At 38.0% G+C, this 17,314-nt stretch overlaps 1 protein-coding gene across 1 annotated transcript; it reads right to left on the reverse strand.

The window, feature by feature from the left end:
- Positions 1–3,592: 3,592 nt before the first annotated feature.
- On the reverse strand, positions 3,593–16,725 carry LOC127078966 (sugar transporter ERD6-like 6). The gene is made up of 10 exons (XM_051019385.1): positions 16,699–16,725; positions 16,392–16,590; positions 5,003–5,028; positions 4,860–4,922; positions 4,711–4,770; positions 4,430–4,495; positions 4,282–4,341; positions 4,063–4,177; positions 3,886–3,985; positions 3,593–3,671 (listed from the first exon to the last, which is right to left on the reverse strand). The coding sequence occupies exons 1-10, from the start codon at positions 16,723–16,725 to the stop codon at positions 3,593–3,595; spliced, it is 795 nt and encodes a 264-aa protein (XP_050875342.1).
- Between the last annotated feature and the right edge of the window lie 589 nt (positions 16,726–17,314).

A 17,314-nucleotide genomic window follows, 5' to 3' on the forward strand; every position in this document is an offset into this window, starting at 1 on the left:
CTCCTCATTTTCTTTCTCATCTCTTTTTTTATTCTCACTGATCAACTCCCTCCCACTTCGCGTCATGATCGCTTTACAATGTTCCTTAGGATTTGTTTGCGTGTTTACCGAAAAGGAAGGACCGGGTTGTTGTTCCGCGAGTTGCTTAGCAAGTTGCCCAACTTGAGTCTCGAGATTTTTTATAGCCGCGTCATTGCTCTTTTGGTTAGCCATTGACATTTGCATGAATTGTGTCAATGTCTCTTCCAACTTAGAAGTTACGACCGGCGGTTGTTGAGGTTGATAAGGATTTTGGGGAGGGTTTTGACGGCTAGAAGAACCACCTCCATAACCTTGGTTATGGTAATAGTTACTCCTAGGTTGGAACCCTTGATTCCCTTGGAAATGTTGTTGTTGATTTTGAGGGTGTGGTTGATAAGGTTGTTATTGTTGTTGTCTCGGTTGGTAGTCCCTTTGGTTTGCCATGTAGTTTACGTCTTCGAACCCCGGAGGTGGACAGAATCCGGTGTCATGCTCACCTTTGCAAAGCTCACAACAAGCTATTTGTTTAGCTTTAGAAGGTTCTCTCAACTCTTTTATTTGCTGCGTTAAGAGTTCCACTTGTTGTGAGATGAGCTTATTTTGGGCAAGGATGGCATCATTCGCCCCAAGTTCAAGCACTCCCGGCTTCTTCAAAGAGTTGCCTCTACGTTGACTCTGAAGATCATTTAGAGCCATTCGATTTATGATATTTGTAGCTTCTTCGGCACTTTTAGACAATAAAGAGCCACCCGAGGTAGCATCCAACAACGTCTTGCAATTTGGTTGAAGTCCATTTTTGAAAATATGGATTTGAGTCAATTCATCAAATCCATGCCCTTTACACTTCCGAAGCATGGATTTGAATCTTTCCCACGCTTCATTTAAGGATTCATTGATTCCTTGTGCAAACACTGAGATGGCCGTCTTGGATTCCATGAACCGGTTATGGGAGAAGAATCTTTCGATGAACTTCTCTTCTAACACGTTCCAGTCTGTCATGACGGATGGTGTTTGATCTAAGTACCAATCTTTTGCTTTGCCGAGTAAAGCGTGGGGAAATAATCTTCTGAACAACGGTAGCTCCTGAGCCTGATCCACTCTGGCCGCCAATGCTATCTCATAAAATTTTGTGAGAAAAGCAAAGGGATCTTCATGGTCCATTCCGGTGAATGGACTTCCATATAATAAATTGAGAGTTCCCGTTTTCATCTCAGCTTGCCTTCCCGTGTGGTTGGCAAACTGAGCAGTGTTTCTTGGACTGTTTATGCATGGAGTGGAAATGGGCGGTGGTGGTGGTTCCATGGTAGGTATGAACGGTGGTGGATGTGTGGTAGAAGAACTTTCTCCTTGTTCTTGACGTTGTATAGCCTGTTGCCTCCTTCGTCTCGTTTTGCTATTAAGCCTCCTTGCGGTTCTCTCGATCTCGGGATCAAAAAGAACTTCGTCCACAGGGATTTGCCCTCGCATAAAACGTAAGCTGCACACTAAACCAAACAAATTACAAGCACAAGTCAAAAATTCGAAAGCTAAAAATTAAGCAACCATTGCGATGCTCGCAATATCAATTCACAATCCCCGGCAACGACGCCATTTTGTTGAGTGTAATTTTAAGTGTCGGGTTTTTGTTATCGTCTCCACAGGGTTTGTGAGATATCACCGCCTTTCGACAGTTGTTTCAATTCTTAGCTTAAGGTAACAATGGGGTTTTGGTGTTTGTCACGGTATCTTGCATAAAAGTGTAATAAAATGCGGTAAAAGTTTTGGTTTGAATATTTGAGAAATATTGCCAAAGTTAGGGTTCGACGATCACTTTGCATGTATATGTTCGATCAACAAAAATTATAAACTCCTTTAGATGATAAACTACTTCACAAAGTCCTCCCAATGTGTTTATCTCTAACACACATTGTGAGTTTTCCCATTTTGATCCATTGTTTATCTCTAACACAATCTATCAAAATGACAACTTTTTGGTTCAACCTTATGGTGAATAAAATCATTCATTACTATCTCTAGTTAACAAACAAGATTGGATGAAAACCTAGGTTAAGAGTTGGTAAACATCTCTCGATCATAAACCAACACAAAGAGTTTTCAATAAGAACAAAGTTTTCACCATATATTCACCATTAAAGAGTTTACAAATGAAGATCCTTACATTTACACACAAAGCTAATGATCATCTACATCTAACCTTGAAAAAATGAAGGACTTAGCTACTCATTTTCATGGTAGCTTGTTCAACAAGTTTCGGAAGAAGGTTGATTAACATCCGAGTCGAATAATCGAGATTGGATGGGAATCCACCTTCTTTTTGTGAAAGATTGTTAAGAGATGAAGATAAATGGTTTTTAGGTCACAAAAGATCCTTAGAGCAATGCTGGGAAAAATCTAAAAACGTACAAAAGTATGGAAGGTAAGGTATGGCTCCAAAAAGTAGCCCTTGCTACTTATAGAGCTGCTACTGAGCTGTCATGCTCGCTAGGCGAGCAGAATGGCTCGCCTAGCGAGCCCCTAAATGAGGCACCTGAGGCACCTGCGCCCAGAGAAACAACCATTGCCAGACTGTCATGTTCGCTGAGCGAACAAAACCTTCGCTAGGCGAAGGTCACGCTTCAACCTTCGCTCCAGCGAGCTTGAGAGGTTTTGCTACTGGAATGCTCGCTGGGAGCTCACTAAAGGCTCGCCTAGCGAGTGAGTGTTGGCTGCGCTTTTCACCAAGTCTGGACGTGTTCGCCACACACCTCGCTGGAAGCTCGCCTAGCGAGTGTGGTGATGTTTGCCACTGTAAAATACTGGAGCTTTTCGCTGGGCTCTCGCTGGACGCTCGCCTAGCGAGTCCTTCGCCACAGCCCTCGCCTAGCGAGCAAGCTGATGAATGCTTGTTTTATTTGATCCCTTTGCCAAATTTCTTGTGTCTTCATTTTCTATTATTTCATGCCTACTTCCTGCACAATAACACACAAATCAAAGGTACCAAGATCGTTTATCTTTGTATTGCATTTCATCTAAAACAAAGGTGGTTTCGAACACTTTAGCAAGGAAATGGAGTGAAAGATACCCATATTTGATAGCTCAAATAAGCACTTTTGGGTGTCTAACAACTGGCATAGGTAAAGACAGCGCTTTTTTTCCTGGTGAAAGCGCTCTCTAAAGTGGCTCTTTAAGCCCTTTAAGGGCCACTTTAGAGGGCGCTTTTTAAAGAAAGCGCCCTATAAAGTGGAAACTTTTAAGGGTTTAGAGGGCGCTTTTACTGGAAAGCACCCTCTAAAGTGGAAACCTTTAAGGGTTTAGAGGGCGCTTTTACTGGAAAGCGCCTTCTAAAGTGGAAATTTAAAGGGTTTAGAGGGCGCTTATTTTGGAAAGCTCCCTCTAAAGTGGGTGGTTATTTAACATTTACATGCATCACATGTCTCTGTGACCATATTCTCATTTCAGGTTATGTTGCAGCCACAAGAGGTAACCAGAAGAAAATGGCATACAACTGCTTGTTATAATTCACAAGAGCAACTAAAGGTTCTTTTTATGCTTTTATAATATTAAAATACAAATACTGATATATGCTTATTGTTTATATGATCCTCTTGCTATTTGAAATGTCATGAACCGAAACCACTGCTACTCTAATTGAAATGTATAATAACCACTCTCTTTCATTTATTTGTTTATAATCAATCAATTACAACAAAAATGCAAGTATGCTGCTAGATTAGAAAATCACATTGTTTTGGTATTTTTCATATTTAACAAGACCAAAGAGCACAAAAATGAATTGAGTTGATTCAGAAAAAATAAATATGAATGTGAATACATGAGTGAACACTAGCTGAAGTGCTACTCGAAAGGAAACTTCATCTGAAAAACTGTTGTATTTCTTCAAGAGTTTTTCCCTTTGTCTCGGGGACCCAAATGGCAACAAATCCTGCTGTGAAAACACACACTGCAGTATATATTGTGAAGGTTCCTGATAAAAACATAGGAAGCTTCTAGTTAGAAACAATAGATATTTATAGAAAATTAACATAAGTAATGCACACAAACCTCCCGAACTCCAATCCAAGAGCAAATTTGCTGTTAATGTAACCAACCAGGAAAAGAACCAATTGGAAAGTGTTGCAAAACTTCCAGCTAGGCCTTTGATGTTAATCGGAAGAATCTATTATGTAAAATATATTCAACACATCAACTATCACATTATATTACAACAAAGATTTGTTCATATAGGGTTATCATGCATATTATTATTGAAGAAAATTGTACCTCAGACATTATAATCCATGGCATTGCTCCTAATCCCAGAGAGAATGCAATAACCATGACCTGAAAGAAATTGAAAGTTTATAATAATGAAGTTAGGGAAACAAACAATAGAAACCATCATTTGTGTAATAAAGTTGTATTTACACACCACAACTCCAGCCACCGATACGAGGCTCAATGTCGCATATAAATCAGAATCTGGTGATATATATTCCTGAGAGCAAATTCAACATAAAATATATTATCCATATAAAAACCAAAAATATAAAGAAGAATTTACTGATATATAATCCTATGAATCTGTGTTACAAATTTCTGAACATTTATGCATGAATGCATGTGTAATATCTAGTTAATGTATTATGTATATATAAAAATAAACAAAAAAAAATGTTCAAAAAATATAACAAACAAAAAAATTATTATTACCTTCAAGTAGAATGATATTGAAACAACCAAAAGACTCAAAGCCATTGCAGATGAAGAAACCTGCAATAGGAGATTTTGATTAATCTCTTATTACCCTCCAAACAAATAGTAATGTGAATGCAAAAATTATCGAAAAAGCTCAGACTCACAATAAGTAAAAGCCGGCGACCAGATTTGTCTGCTAACCACAAAGTTAAAATCGTAGCAAGAACCTAAATGACATGTAAATATTGTTCAGATTATGGTCTGATAAATTTGGAACGTTACAAATTTAGTTTCCTTTCGGTCGAACCTGAACAGCACCGACTCCAAATGTTGCTACATCACTCGAAACATGCGTCTAAATCTCGGAATAACAGGAAAATACCACAAGACTTTTGCCGGAGAGAACTTGTTCTTATATCGCGAGACACCGCATTTAGGACACTCATTTAACGATGCATACTCATTTCGAAACAAAACGCAATCGTTTGGACATGCATGTATCTTATCATAGCTCATGCCAATAGAGCACAACATCTTTTTGGTCTCATATGTTCGATTGGGAAGAACATTATCCTCAGGAAGCATATCTTTCAAAAGGGCTAATAACTCTATGAAACTTTTATCCGACCATCCTTTTTCTACATCGAGAAACAAATGGAACAGTTGGTGAAATTTAACCCATAATGCCTAGTCTCCATTGCTAGCATTGCAACACAATAATTATTGTTGAGAATACTCAATAAATGTATGAACCAAGAAAAATGAAACCAAAAATGAACAATAGCGAACGTCAGAAGAGAAACCAAGTAATATGAAGATTAGAAAAATACCTATGGTGTCAAAATCGAACAGCTAACAACGAATTAATAGAAGGAGGAAATGTCGTAGATCTAACAGAGGTGGAAGGAGAACGCCTTAGAAGTAGCGAAAATCGTAGCAGTGAGAACCCTAACGTGAAATAACAAAACGCGCAGTATGTTATAATTTTAATGTTTACTAAAGGGGACCTTAGAGGGCGCTTGTGGAAAAAAAGCGCCCTCTAAAGGGGGCCTAAGAGGGCGCTTATGAAAGCGCTCTCTAAGGCTTTCCAAAAGCGCTTTATAAACTGGAAATGCACATGGACTTATAGAGCGTTTTTTTAAAAGCGCCCTCTAAGGGTAACCTTAGAGGGCGCTTTCTAAAAAGCGCGCTGTATTGTTGTCCCTCTATCTCCTCCTTATTTTTTCGCTTCACCTTAGAGGGCGCTTTATTACAAAAGCGCCCTCTAAAGTGCGCTGTCTATTCCAGTTGTTCGCTCCTTATTTTTTCGCTTCACTTTAGAGTGCACTTTTGTAATAAAGCGCCCTCTAAGGTGCGCTGTCTATTCCAAATTTTGGCGTAGTGATGCAAGCCAGTTCTGAGATGATGTTTCTGTCATGCAAGACAATGTGAGTTGATGTGTCAAGCATGCTAGCTAGTTCTGAGATGATGTGTCTGTCATGCAAGACAGTATGAGTTGATGTGTCAAGCCTGCTAGCTAGTTCTGAGATGATGTGTCTGTCATGCAAGACAGTGTGAGTTGATGTTTCAAGCATGCTAGCTAGTCATGAGATGACGTGTCTGTCATGCAAGACAGTGTGAGTTGATGTGTCGACCATGCAAGCTATCAACAAGTGACTCTTCAGCATGCAGGAGACAGGATAGCCACGTGTCTGACATGTAAGCTAGCTCTTAGATGATGTGTTAGTCATGCAAGACAGTCTGAGATGATGTGTCAACCATGCAAGCTATCAAGAAGTTAGTCATCAGCATGCAGGAGACAAGACAGACACGTGTCGGACATGTAACATAGTCAGAGATGATGTGTCAATCATGCAAGCCATCCACAAGTGAGTTGTTCAGCATGCAGGAGACAAGAATGCCATGTGTCAGACATGCAGATGGTGTCGCCAAATGGTTTGGCGCCTTCACTTAATGCTTGTACATGGTCGCCAATTCAAGTGGCGACCCCATGCAGTCAGACCTCGAAACCAAGCATTCAGAACTAGCCTTGCATGCATGGCCCTATAGTGTCGCCAATATGAATGGCGACCCCTCTTTAGGATTGTACATGGTCACCAAATGAGGTGGAGACACCATGCAAACACAAATTTTTATGCTCTCTTCCATTTGCCTATAAATACATCCACTCCTTCAACAATTCTTCCACACCAACATTCTCACTACTTCCTCTACAATACTTCTTTTACAATTTCATCTTCAACAACATCTTCCAATTTCATCTACACCAAGTCCCCAACAATATGTCTTTACTCACAGTGGGCGAAGCACACAGAGGAACGATTGCAAACATCGCAACATATGTAAGTTTTTTCTTTTTTTAACTTTTTATCTTTCATCTTCACCAACCCCATTTTATTTTGAAATACCAACTTAGTCAAGTGTTATATTATTTCTATTATAAGATGTATCAAGGTTTCGAACTCAAGTCCACGAATTTGTCCCAATGGACCCGATGATTCAACCTTATGTTGAACTCGCCGGTTTTGGTCATATTAGCAAGATTATGTCTTGGTCTATAGATAACAAGTTCATTCTAGCCTTATGCGAAAGATGGAGGCCAGAGACACACACATTTTGGTTTCCAACCGGTGAGTGTACCGTGACGTTGGAAGACGTCTACATGCTTTTAGGACTACGAATTGAAGGCAAAGTTGTTAATGGTAAGACCAACTATGCAAATTCAATTTGCATGGAGCTTTTAGAAACTGATTTGTTAGATGATAATGCTAGAGGTCAGGGTATACTACTCTCACGCCTGAAGTCATATTATAATAGTTTATATTTAGATGAGCATTCTACCGAAGATGCTCGAATAATAAAAACTAGGTGTTACATTATGCTGTTAATAGGATCTTTTTTATTTCCCGAAGGTAGTGGTTCTAGCATGCATATTATGTACTTACCTCTACTTAGACATGTAGATAGAATAGGTAGTTACAGTTGGGGATCCGCTTGTCTAGCCTATCTCTATAGTTCGTTGTGCAAAAATTCCCACAAAGACACATCTACATTTTCTGGATGTGCAGTGTTGCTACAAGCATGGGGTTGGTCAAGACTACCGTCTCTAGCACCGGTCAATAACAACCCTTTCACTTTTCCATATGCAAAAAAGTAAGTTGTTTAAATTGCTATATCTTTACTTACTTCCTTAAAGTTTATTACCTCAAACTAATTTTGTTTAACTTTTTGGTGTAGATGGTCGGCACGTGGTATGAGTTACAGCAGATGTCTGAGACACTGTATTACTTAGTATCGCAACCTGTTGGATCACCTTCAACCGACAGACGTAAGCAAAATAACTTCATTATTTCGTCATATTATGTTAACTTTTTCTACATTCATTATAATCCTATCTTCTTTAACATTTCAGTTCATTTGGCGTCCATACCTTAATCTGGATCATGAGCATGAGGTCAACGCATAAGACGTAGCCGTATGGACAGCATGCACACCAATAATACGGTTCACAACTGTGGAGATGCACAACACCGATCGTGTGAAGCTGCAGTTTGGTATGGTCCAGAATATCCCAGATCCCCCATCTAGTCTAGGAGAATGGCATATGTGTAAAGTGAACGACCAATGGAACTTCAACCCTTGGCAAACCTTCACAAGATCAGAGTGTCGCAAGTGGAAGCACCGTCATGACCATGTCTTAACTGACGCAGTCATGCCAAATGAGGTAAAACCAAGTCGTACTTATATGGCTTGGTACAGATCGGTTGGTTTTCAATTCATCGCCGATGATATGTACCTCTACGACCCATGCCAGACAAGTTACACACAAGAAGGATCAACATCTAACCCCCAACAACATTCTAAGCCCGATTTCTCACAACCACCTATCCGTCAAAATTTCCGTTCCACAAACACACAAACATACAACCAAAACATGCCATTCACCTAACCCCAATACCAAGAACATACCCCATACCACCACCAACAAATGGACCATCAACCTCAGACCGAACATCGCTTCGCCCCCACACCATCACCCTACCAAAGTCGCATTAGCCAAAACACTAACCGCCCCTCCTCCTACCGTAGCCAAGAAGCCCAAACATCACAAAACCAAAACATCCCACAACCCTATGTCTTCCAAACACCCCAACAACCTTTCCAACCTTTCCTAGACGCATCATTCACACCCATGTCTCCCTTCAACCGTCCCGGTCGCCCATCCATGAGTCAACCACACCCCAACTTCTCTGGCATGGGTCATGAGCTCAGCTACGCCGGTACACCATCATTGAATACTGAAGACTATGCTAAGTTGGCTGAATACCTCAACGGATCTTCTCCTGTAGGAGGTAATGACGCTTCTGGCCCCTCAGATGAACAAACACTGGTGCAGAATCGTCAACGTGGGTTAGGGCCAAGGGTTAGGGTAGCTAGGGGATGTGGGACCGGAGGTCGGTTAGGTGATCCCGGTCATCACCATTAGGATTCTTTGTGTAAACTACAAATTTTATTAATATCAAGTCGTATTATATCAAATTTATCTTTGTGTAAACTCCAAACATTAGGTTTCTTTGTCTAAACTCCATATTGGCAAAATTCACATACATATGTTTTGACTGAAACCCTAATTTTTGGTCAACTACCCAAGAACCTAACTCACTCATTTTTTATGATTTTGAGGTGGACAAAGTGCATTGCAAAGTTTGAGATGTCTACTTAAATTGTTATGTTGGACAACATTTCATAATTCAAAAATAAACACATATGATAATACAAAACATTATAGGCCACATAACAATTGAAATGTCGAAGAGTCCAAGTTCAGGTGCCCATACCTTTCTCAAAAAAAATGCAAATGATGCAAAATTTTAGTCCAAATTCATTGTCTTGAAAAGATATACAACGTTTATGTTGAAGGTTTTGTCATTTGAGGCTTTTATCATTCAAATAGAAGGGCTTGAAGTTGGTCCCTTTTGGCAAAATTCACATAGACATGTTTTGACAGAAACCCTAATTTTGGGTCAAGTTCGCAAGGACCTAACTCACTCATTTTTAATTATTTTGAGGTGGGACCAAGTGAATTGAAAATTTTGAGATGTCTAATTCAAATGTTATGTTGGACAAAATTTCATAATTCTAAAAGAAACACATGCGATAATGCAAAACATTATAGGTCAGATAACAGTTGAAAAACTCAGTAGTCCAACTTCAACTGCCCATAACTTTCTCAAACAAAATCCAAATGATGCAAGATTTATGTCCAAATTCATTGTCTTGAAAATATCTACAACTTTCATGTTGGAGATTTTCTCATTTGAGGCATTTTTAAGGGTGTCACCAATTGGATTGGCGCCTCCCTTTAAGTTTTAAGAGGAGTCGCCAATCCAATTGGCGACACCTTCTAAAAGTGGGGTACTTTGGGATTTTTTTTGAAACGTGGGGTATTTTGGGAATTTTTTCGAAAAACTAGGTTATCTCGGTAAAAAAACCGAATATTTTGATCTATTAGTTTTTCTGTAAAAACAAGGTTACCTTGTCGAATTTTTTACAATATTACCCAACTTTTCCAACAAAAATCTTATTCTATCCCATTTTTTCAACTTAAATTCCAAACTACATCACTTTCAAATAACTAAAAAAAAATTGTACGGAGGCTGCATTGCAACTGTTGCCCTTCTTGATTTTCATAAGGCACGTTAAAGCAATTGGCATGTCATTATTAATTTTTAGTTATATTTTAATTTTCTGCGGATTTTCATGTAAATTTTAACAAAATTGAATTTTCAATTTTAAAAAGTATAGATTTTCATAAAATCTACAAAATACTTCATATGATTAAATTTTTGCAAGAAAATTTGCAAAAAATTATATAAGAATAAATTTCTCCAAGAAATTCAAATATAACTAAAACAACACAATCTATTTTATTAGCGTGTACTACACTTATACTTTTCATGTATTTCATTTGGTGGCTTCAGTGTAATTGAGGTCCCTTCTATACAAAAAAATGTTTTAGTTTTGAGTACATTACAAATTAGTTTAGAAATATACTCCCTCATATCGCACCTCGAAAAAGAATATAACTTCGTGAAGCATATCGCACGCTCATGGAATGGATTGACAAAGTCGTCACCGAACTTTATTCATTCCGAAAAAGGGAAAAAGAAAATATCGATAAAACCCCTAAAAGGACAACATATGATCGTCACATCTAAATCAGGTTGGGGAGTCGATTATGCAAGGAGAGTGTATCAACATCCCTCATGCCCGTTGTACGGAAACCATTTAGTTAGTTACGTGCATTAGTGTTTACTTAGAAACGTTTGGCTTTCTCGAGTTATTAAAATTCTGAAAAGAAAAAGAAAAAGGGTCGAAAAAAAGATTTTTATTAATGTGTTTGAATGGAGTTTTACATATCAACATTCACGGGAAAATGTCATTTATCTCAACTCACACATGTGGGCGAAGCGTTGTTTTGCATCATCTCGAGATGAAATATCTTTCGTTTGAAAAAAAGGGATGTGATAGCGCGGCGACAAGAAAATAGTTTAATGTGTTGGATGTCATTTTGGGTTGGAAGTGGAGTATTTTTGACTTGCAAGCTCTTACAACTTGGGTCTAATACTTGAGACTATGACTGAAACTTACACCCAAGTAGTTTTTCCTTCCATTTTGTTATGAAAAAGTTAAAGTTGTTTAAATTAGTCTTTTTGAATTTGCTTAAAGAGCTTGATGTTGGATCAAGCAATTTTATTTGCGTTACGAATTATGAAAATGGTTTGATGATTTTGAAATGATTTCCAATCGATGGTGAAAATGGTTGAAGGATGAATGGGAGGTGAGTAATTGTAACGTAAATGTGTGAACTGTATCGCGAGGAGTGCGAATTCTAGCTTAGTAACGTGAACTCTAGCGTAAGGCATAATTCAATGCCACGAATAAAATCGAGTCAAACATGTACAAAGCATTCAACAAGATCAAAGGATACAAGAGCATGCAAAATATTTACAACATACATTCATCATAATTGAATCAAAAGAATAAAACAAAATGAAATGTGCACGAATTAAAATCAATGTCGCACACGCGAAGACGTCCAAAGCTACCAAAAGAATTCAAATTTGATTTAAATGTAATGACATTGGATTGATGTATCTCAACATTAATCGAATTGCAAATTGCTAACACACAATACGTTCATCACAAATAAATAAAGTTCAACAAATAATAAAAATCATGAAAAGCATAAGTTGCAAGTCGAAAGCGTGAATTGGTAAGAAGCAAGAGTGCGGATTATCGCTATGTTAAACCATCGGACGTGCATATAAAACTTAATCGAAACGCAACAACAAATAACTAACATGTCGCATGTAAAACAATGAAAACCAACCATTAACTTGCTACGCTCAAAGCAATCATCGCAAAGACGGGACGGACCAGGGGGGAGTTCTTTATTCGCGTTTGGTTTCTTTGGAAAAGTTGAGTTTCATGTTTCAACTTATGTGTGGATATGGAAAGACGGAACGAACTCATGCTTGGAGGTTTGGGCCTAAGGCCCAAACATTAATTCATTTGCTTGTTGTACCCCCAGTTGGTGGGGCTTACACCGTAGGACCGCCCTGAAAGCAAATATTGGGCCTTGCAATAGGGCATGCGCCTCCTTTGCTCAAGCAGCCCCTGATTTGGTTGCTGCATCCCTCTGGATCTTCAGACCTCAAGCCAATTGGGTCTTGCACCCACAATACTATTTGCACCCGATACATTGGGCCTGCACCTCCATATTTCTCTCTTAACTATGCTTTTAACCATTTTTAGGGTGATTTAGAACTTAAGATTAGGATTAGAGGTTAATTAGTAAAATTTAGGTCAATTTAGGATTTAATTAGCATAATTAAGATTTTAGATTTTAATAAATTTCAGAATTAGTCTTGATTAGTTTATTAAGATTTTAGAGTTAATCTTGATTAGTTTAATTATGATAATATGTTTTTAGAATTTTAGTTTAATTAGGCAGAGTAGAAATAAATTAGATTGTTAGTTTTTTTAGAAAATTAGAATTTTAGAGTTAGAAGTTTTAATTGTTTAGGTTTAATTAAGTTTAATTAGACTTTTCATTTGTTAGAAATTAATCCAATATCAATAAATTGTGAATTGACCTTTTTACCCTTAGGGGTTATTTTAGCCATAGAAATGCATATTCCTTTAGGATTAAAATTGACTTAGAATAATTAGTTGGTTTGATCAAGTGGATTTTTCATGAAGTATCTGATTAACATGACTTTAATTGTGGCATGCTCCCTTAGAAATAGTTTGTGAATATCTTAACCCTTAGACTAGGTAACCATAGTTCTCAAATTAATTCAAACCCTCTGATTTAAATTGATCCAAAAATTTTTTTGATTAATTAATTACTTTGTCAAGTGTAATCCCACAATCTATTCAAGTGATCAAAAGTCTCTTGATCACTTGATAAGACTACTTCTAGTGTTGTGGATATCAAAGCTTTAAGTCCAGACTTTCATGCAAGGCATCCCATTTAAATCAAGCAGCGGATTATACAAGATAAGTCAAAGGTCAACACTTGGTAACTACAATTTAAATTGTATGCCATGAGCCTTAAGTAATGAGGAATGATGAGACAGAGTTTCTCCTACACTTGTCTAGAGTGACTTTGCGTACGGGGCATATGCCCTAGCTATTCAAAGCATTCACCTTCATTCATAGACTTTAATACAATGTGAATCAAAAAAATTGCCAAGTCTTCTTCACTAAAGCAACATCAACTCAACGAGTAGCAATGAGGATCCTTCCCCCAACAACTTGTCAGTTATAATAAACATCATATGCCATGAGCCTTAAGTAATGAGGAATGATGAGACGGAGTTTCTCCTACCCTTGTCTAGAGTGACTTTATGTATGGGGCGTATGCCCTAGCTACTCAAAGCATTCACCTTCATTCATAAAATTTAGTGCAATTTGAATCATATAATTGACAACTCTTCTTGAAACATTAATCATTCAACACTTCAACAAGTGAAACACCATTGCACATAAATCATTCTCTCCTCAGTGGATCACTAATCATTCTTTCTTCTTTGGATCATTAATCGTACTCTCTTTGGTATTCAACTATATCCTTTATATCATTTCCCTTGTATTCAAGTCTTGGAATCCTAAATCAACCATATCCAATCATTATTTGCGTTATTAGTCCTCTTGTGCTTTGGAAAACCCTTATTCATTGTGAGCCTTATCAGACCTCTTGTGCTTAGGCACGCTCTATTCAATCATTGTTTGCCTTATCAATACTCTTGTTCTTTGGAAAACCCCTCAATCATTTGTTTGTCTTATGAGACCTCTTGTGCTTAGACAAACCCCTTGAGCTCTATTGCCTTGTAAACCCTCTAGTGTGTTGGCAAATTATCCTCTATTCATTATTCTCCTTCTAAGATCTCTCGTGCTTAGGTGAACCCTTTGAGATCACTTGCCTTATAAATCCTCTCGTGTGTAAGCCAATCATATCTCATTTGTCACTATGGTTGATCACATTATATCTCTTGCCTCATCAGTTTCTTACTGTCAGTCCTAGTAGGCTAAACTATGAAAGCTCTGACTTTCTCATTGCACAATGAGAAACGTAGGTAGGAGAATTCAGATTCTCCGCGAGCTACCCTATTTATTAATCCTATCTTATTCACTTCATCATTCATCAATCAATACCATATTTTGAGATCAAATATCACTTCTCCTTGGACTCCATGTACATCCATTTAGGACGATATAATGGCAGTCCACCTTGTGAATCAAGAGTTGTTTGGCTCGTACCCAAATATTTAATTCCTTCTTTTTGGCTAAGACGCCTATTTACTCTTTGGTTCAGAGTCTATTTCTTCATGGATGCAAGATACCATTCTCCTTTGATTTCAAATTTATTTTTCCCCAACAAGTGATATATTATTCCTTGTACCCAACCTTACTTTATTTTGGGCCCCGTATATACCCTTTTAGGATGATATAACGACGGTCCACCTTGTGAACCAAGAGTTGTTTGGCTCGTACCCAAACACTTAATTCCTTCTTTTTGGATAAGACGCTTGTTTACTCTTCGGTTCAAAGTTCATTCTCCTTTGTGGATTCCCATGTTACCATTCTGTTGGTGCAAGTTATAATTTTCATCAGTATCAATCTCTCTCTTTATTCTCGTGGTTCCACGAACTACAAATGCCATGACTTTCTCATTGCATAGTGAGAATATGTAGGCCCGAGGATGTGAATCCTTGGCGAGCGCATTCCTAATTATTCCTCCTGCCTTAGGGAACCTTTCATATCTTTCACGATCCATGATCTACCTTCAATCATTAAACTGATCACCCCAGTGACACACTATTTCTTTGAGACCGAAATAAATTTTTCTTTGCAATTCCATATATACCCTTTTAGGATGATATAGCGTCAGTCCGTATTTGTACCTAGTGTTGTTTGGATCGTACCCAAACATTTTATTCCTTCTTTTTGGCTAAGACGTTGTTTTCCTCTATGGTACAAATTCCATTTCTCCTATGGATTCCAATATACCCTTAAATTTGTTCTAATTTATACCTTGTAGTCACTCTTACCAAACCCTTCATTTTTGTGACTTTGGTCATTCATTCCATTCATCTCCAGGATGCATTCATGTTCTACCTTCATTCACTTTATGTGATATACTCTCACCTTTGAGCCAAATACACTATCTCTTTGAGCTTCATATTGTGTCAGCTTGTGAACCAAGAGTTGTTTGTCTCGTACGCAAACATTTAATTCTCCTTGTTTTCGGCTATACCATACAGTGGTGAACGCTTCCGGCTAGCCCACATATTGGTCAACGCCAGTTTTACTCTTGGGTTCAGATTTCTTCCCTTTTTGGAGTTCAAATCACATTATCCTTTGGTTCAGATCATACTTTGATCACAATTCTTTTCACCCCCATCACTAGTTTTATGAACTACGGAGCTTTGAATTCCTTATTGCACTATAAGGATACGTAGGCATGAGGGCCCCAATCCTCACCAATCACTATCTATTTCTTTTTTCCCCCTTATTCTTTCGCGAGTAATCCTTAGATGTAACACCCATTTGAGCAAGAACGATCAAAATGGTTCCCATTGAGTACCATGGATGTTAGGGGTGCTAATATCTTCCCCTTGCATAACCGACTTCCTAGCCCAGTTATCTCTTTCCCTGGGTTTTATCAATGTTTTATCTTTCCTTCGGGAATAAGTAAAGTTCGATAGAGACTCTGTTGTATGTTCGAGCGTGCGATGCGTTAAGGTATATTTCCGCTAGCTTCAACAACCCATAATTATCTCAACAAACCATAATTATCTCAACAATATGAGCCATATTCAACAATCTCCACCTTGGGGAATATCAAACCTATATGAATACTTATTGCATAACAATTTATCCTAGAAATTGAGGAGGTACACCTCTTGCTTAACACTGAGAAATATGTAATAAGTCCAAAGAGTGTTTGAACTTATCACTAGTAACTGACTTGATCAACATATCAGTTGCATTCTCTGAAGTGTGAACCTTTTGAAGTAATATCTGTAAGGATGCGAACAAGACCCTGATCTTGTGGAACCTCATATAAGTATTCTTGGTTCTAGCATGATACACCTTATTTTTCGCCAAATAGATAGCACTCTAACTATCACAATGCAACTGAACTCCACGTTGCTCAACACCTAACTCTTTCACTAACTCTGTAAGCCATAATGCTTCCTTGGTAGCTTCATCTACAACCATGTATTTTGCCTCAGTTGTAGACATAGCTACTATAGATTGAACTGACGATTTCCAGCATATAGATCCCCCCGCAAGAGTAAAGACACACCCGTTGTAGACCTCCTATCATCCATATCACATGCATAGTCAGAATCCATATATCCCTACAATTAATGGAACACCCACTCCTTGATAAACATGATACCATGATTTGTTGTACCCTTCAAGTACCTTAGGATCCACTTGACTTCTTCTCATTGCTACTTCCCTGGCTTGGACATGAACTTGCACACTTGACTAACTGCTTGTGCCAAATATGGTATAGTGCAAACCAAAACATACATTAAACAACTAACTACACTCGAATAAGGAATTTTAGACATATCTTCAATCTATGAGTCAGTCTTCGGACATTGTTCCAAATATAACTTAAAATGATTCTCCAATGGAGTACCCACAGGCTTTGCTTTGATCATGTCAAATCTGCTCAAAACACATTTAACATAGCTTTTCAGAGACAACCAAACTTTATTAGCTCATTTGTCCTTGTGAATTTCCATCCCAATAATCTTCTTTGCAGCACCTAGATCCTTCATATCAAACTCCTTACCCAACATGGTATTCAACTCATTTACATCATGCAAATGGTTGGTAAAAAACAACATATCATCAATATAAAGTAATAGGAAAATAAAATAGCCATCATCAAGGCTCCTCACATAAACAAAATAATCATAATCACACCTTCTATAGCCAATCCAGAGCATGTATGAATCAAAGTGCTTGTACCACTGCCTTCGAGACTGCTTCAAGCCATCCAATGACCTCTTTGATTTGCAAACAGTTC

This window comes from Lathyrus oleraceus, chromosome 5 (genome assembly GCF_024323335.1).
Source record: "Lathyrus oleraceus cultivar Zhongwan6 chromosome 5, CAAS_Psat_ZW6_1.0, whole genome shotgun sequence".
NCBI lineage: Eukaryota > Viridiplantae > Streptophyta > Magnoliopsida > Fabales > Fabaceae > Lathyrus > Lathyrus oleraceus.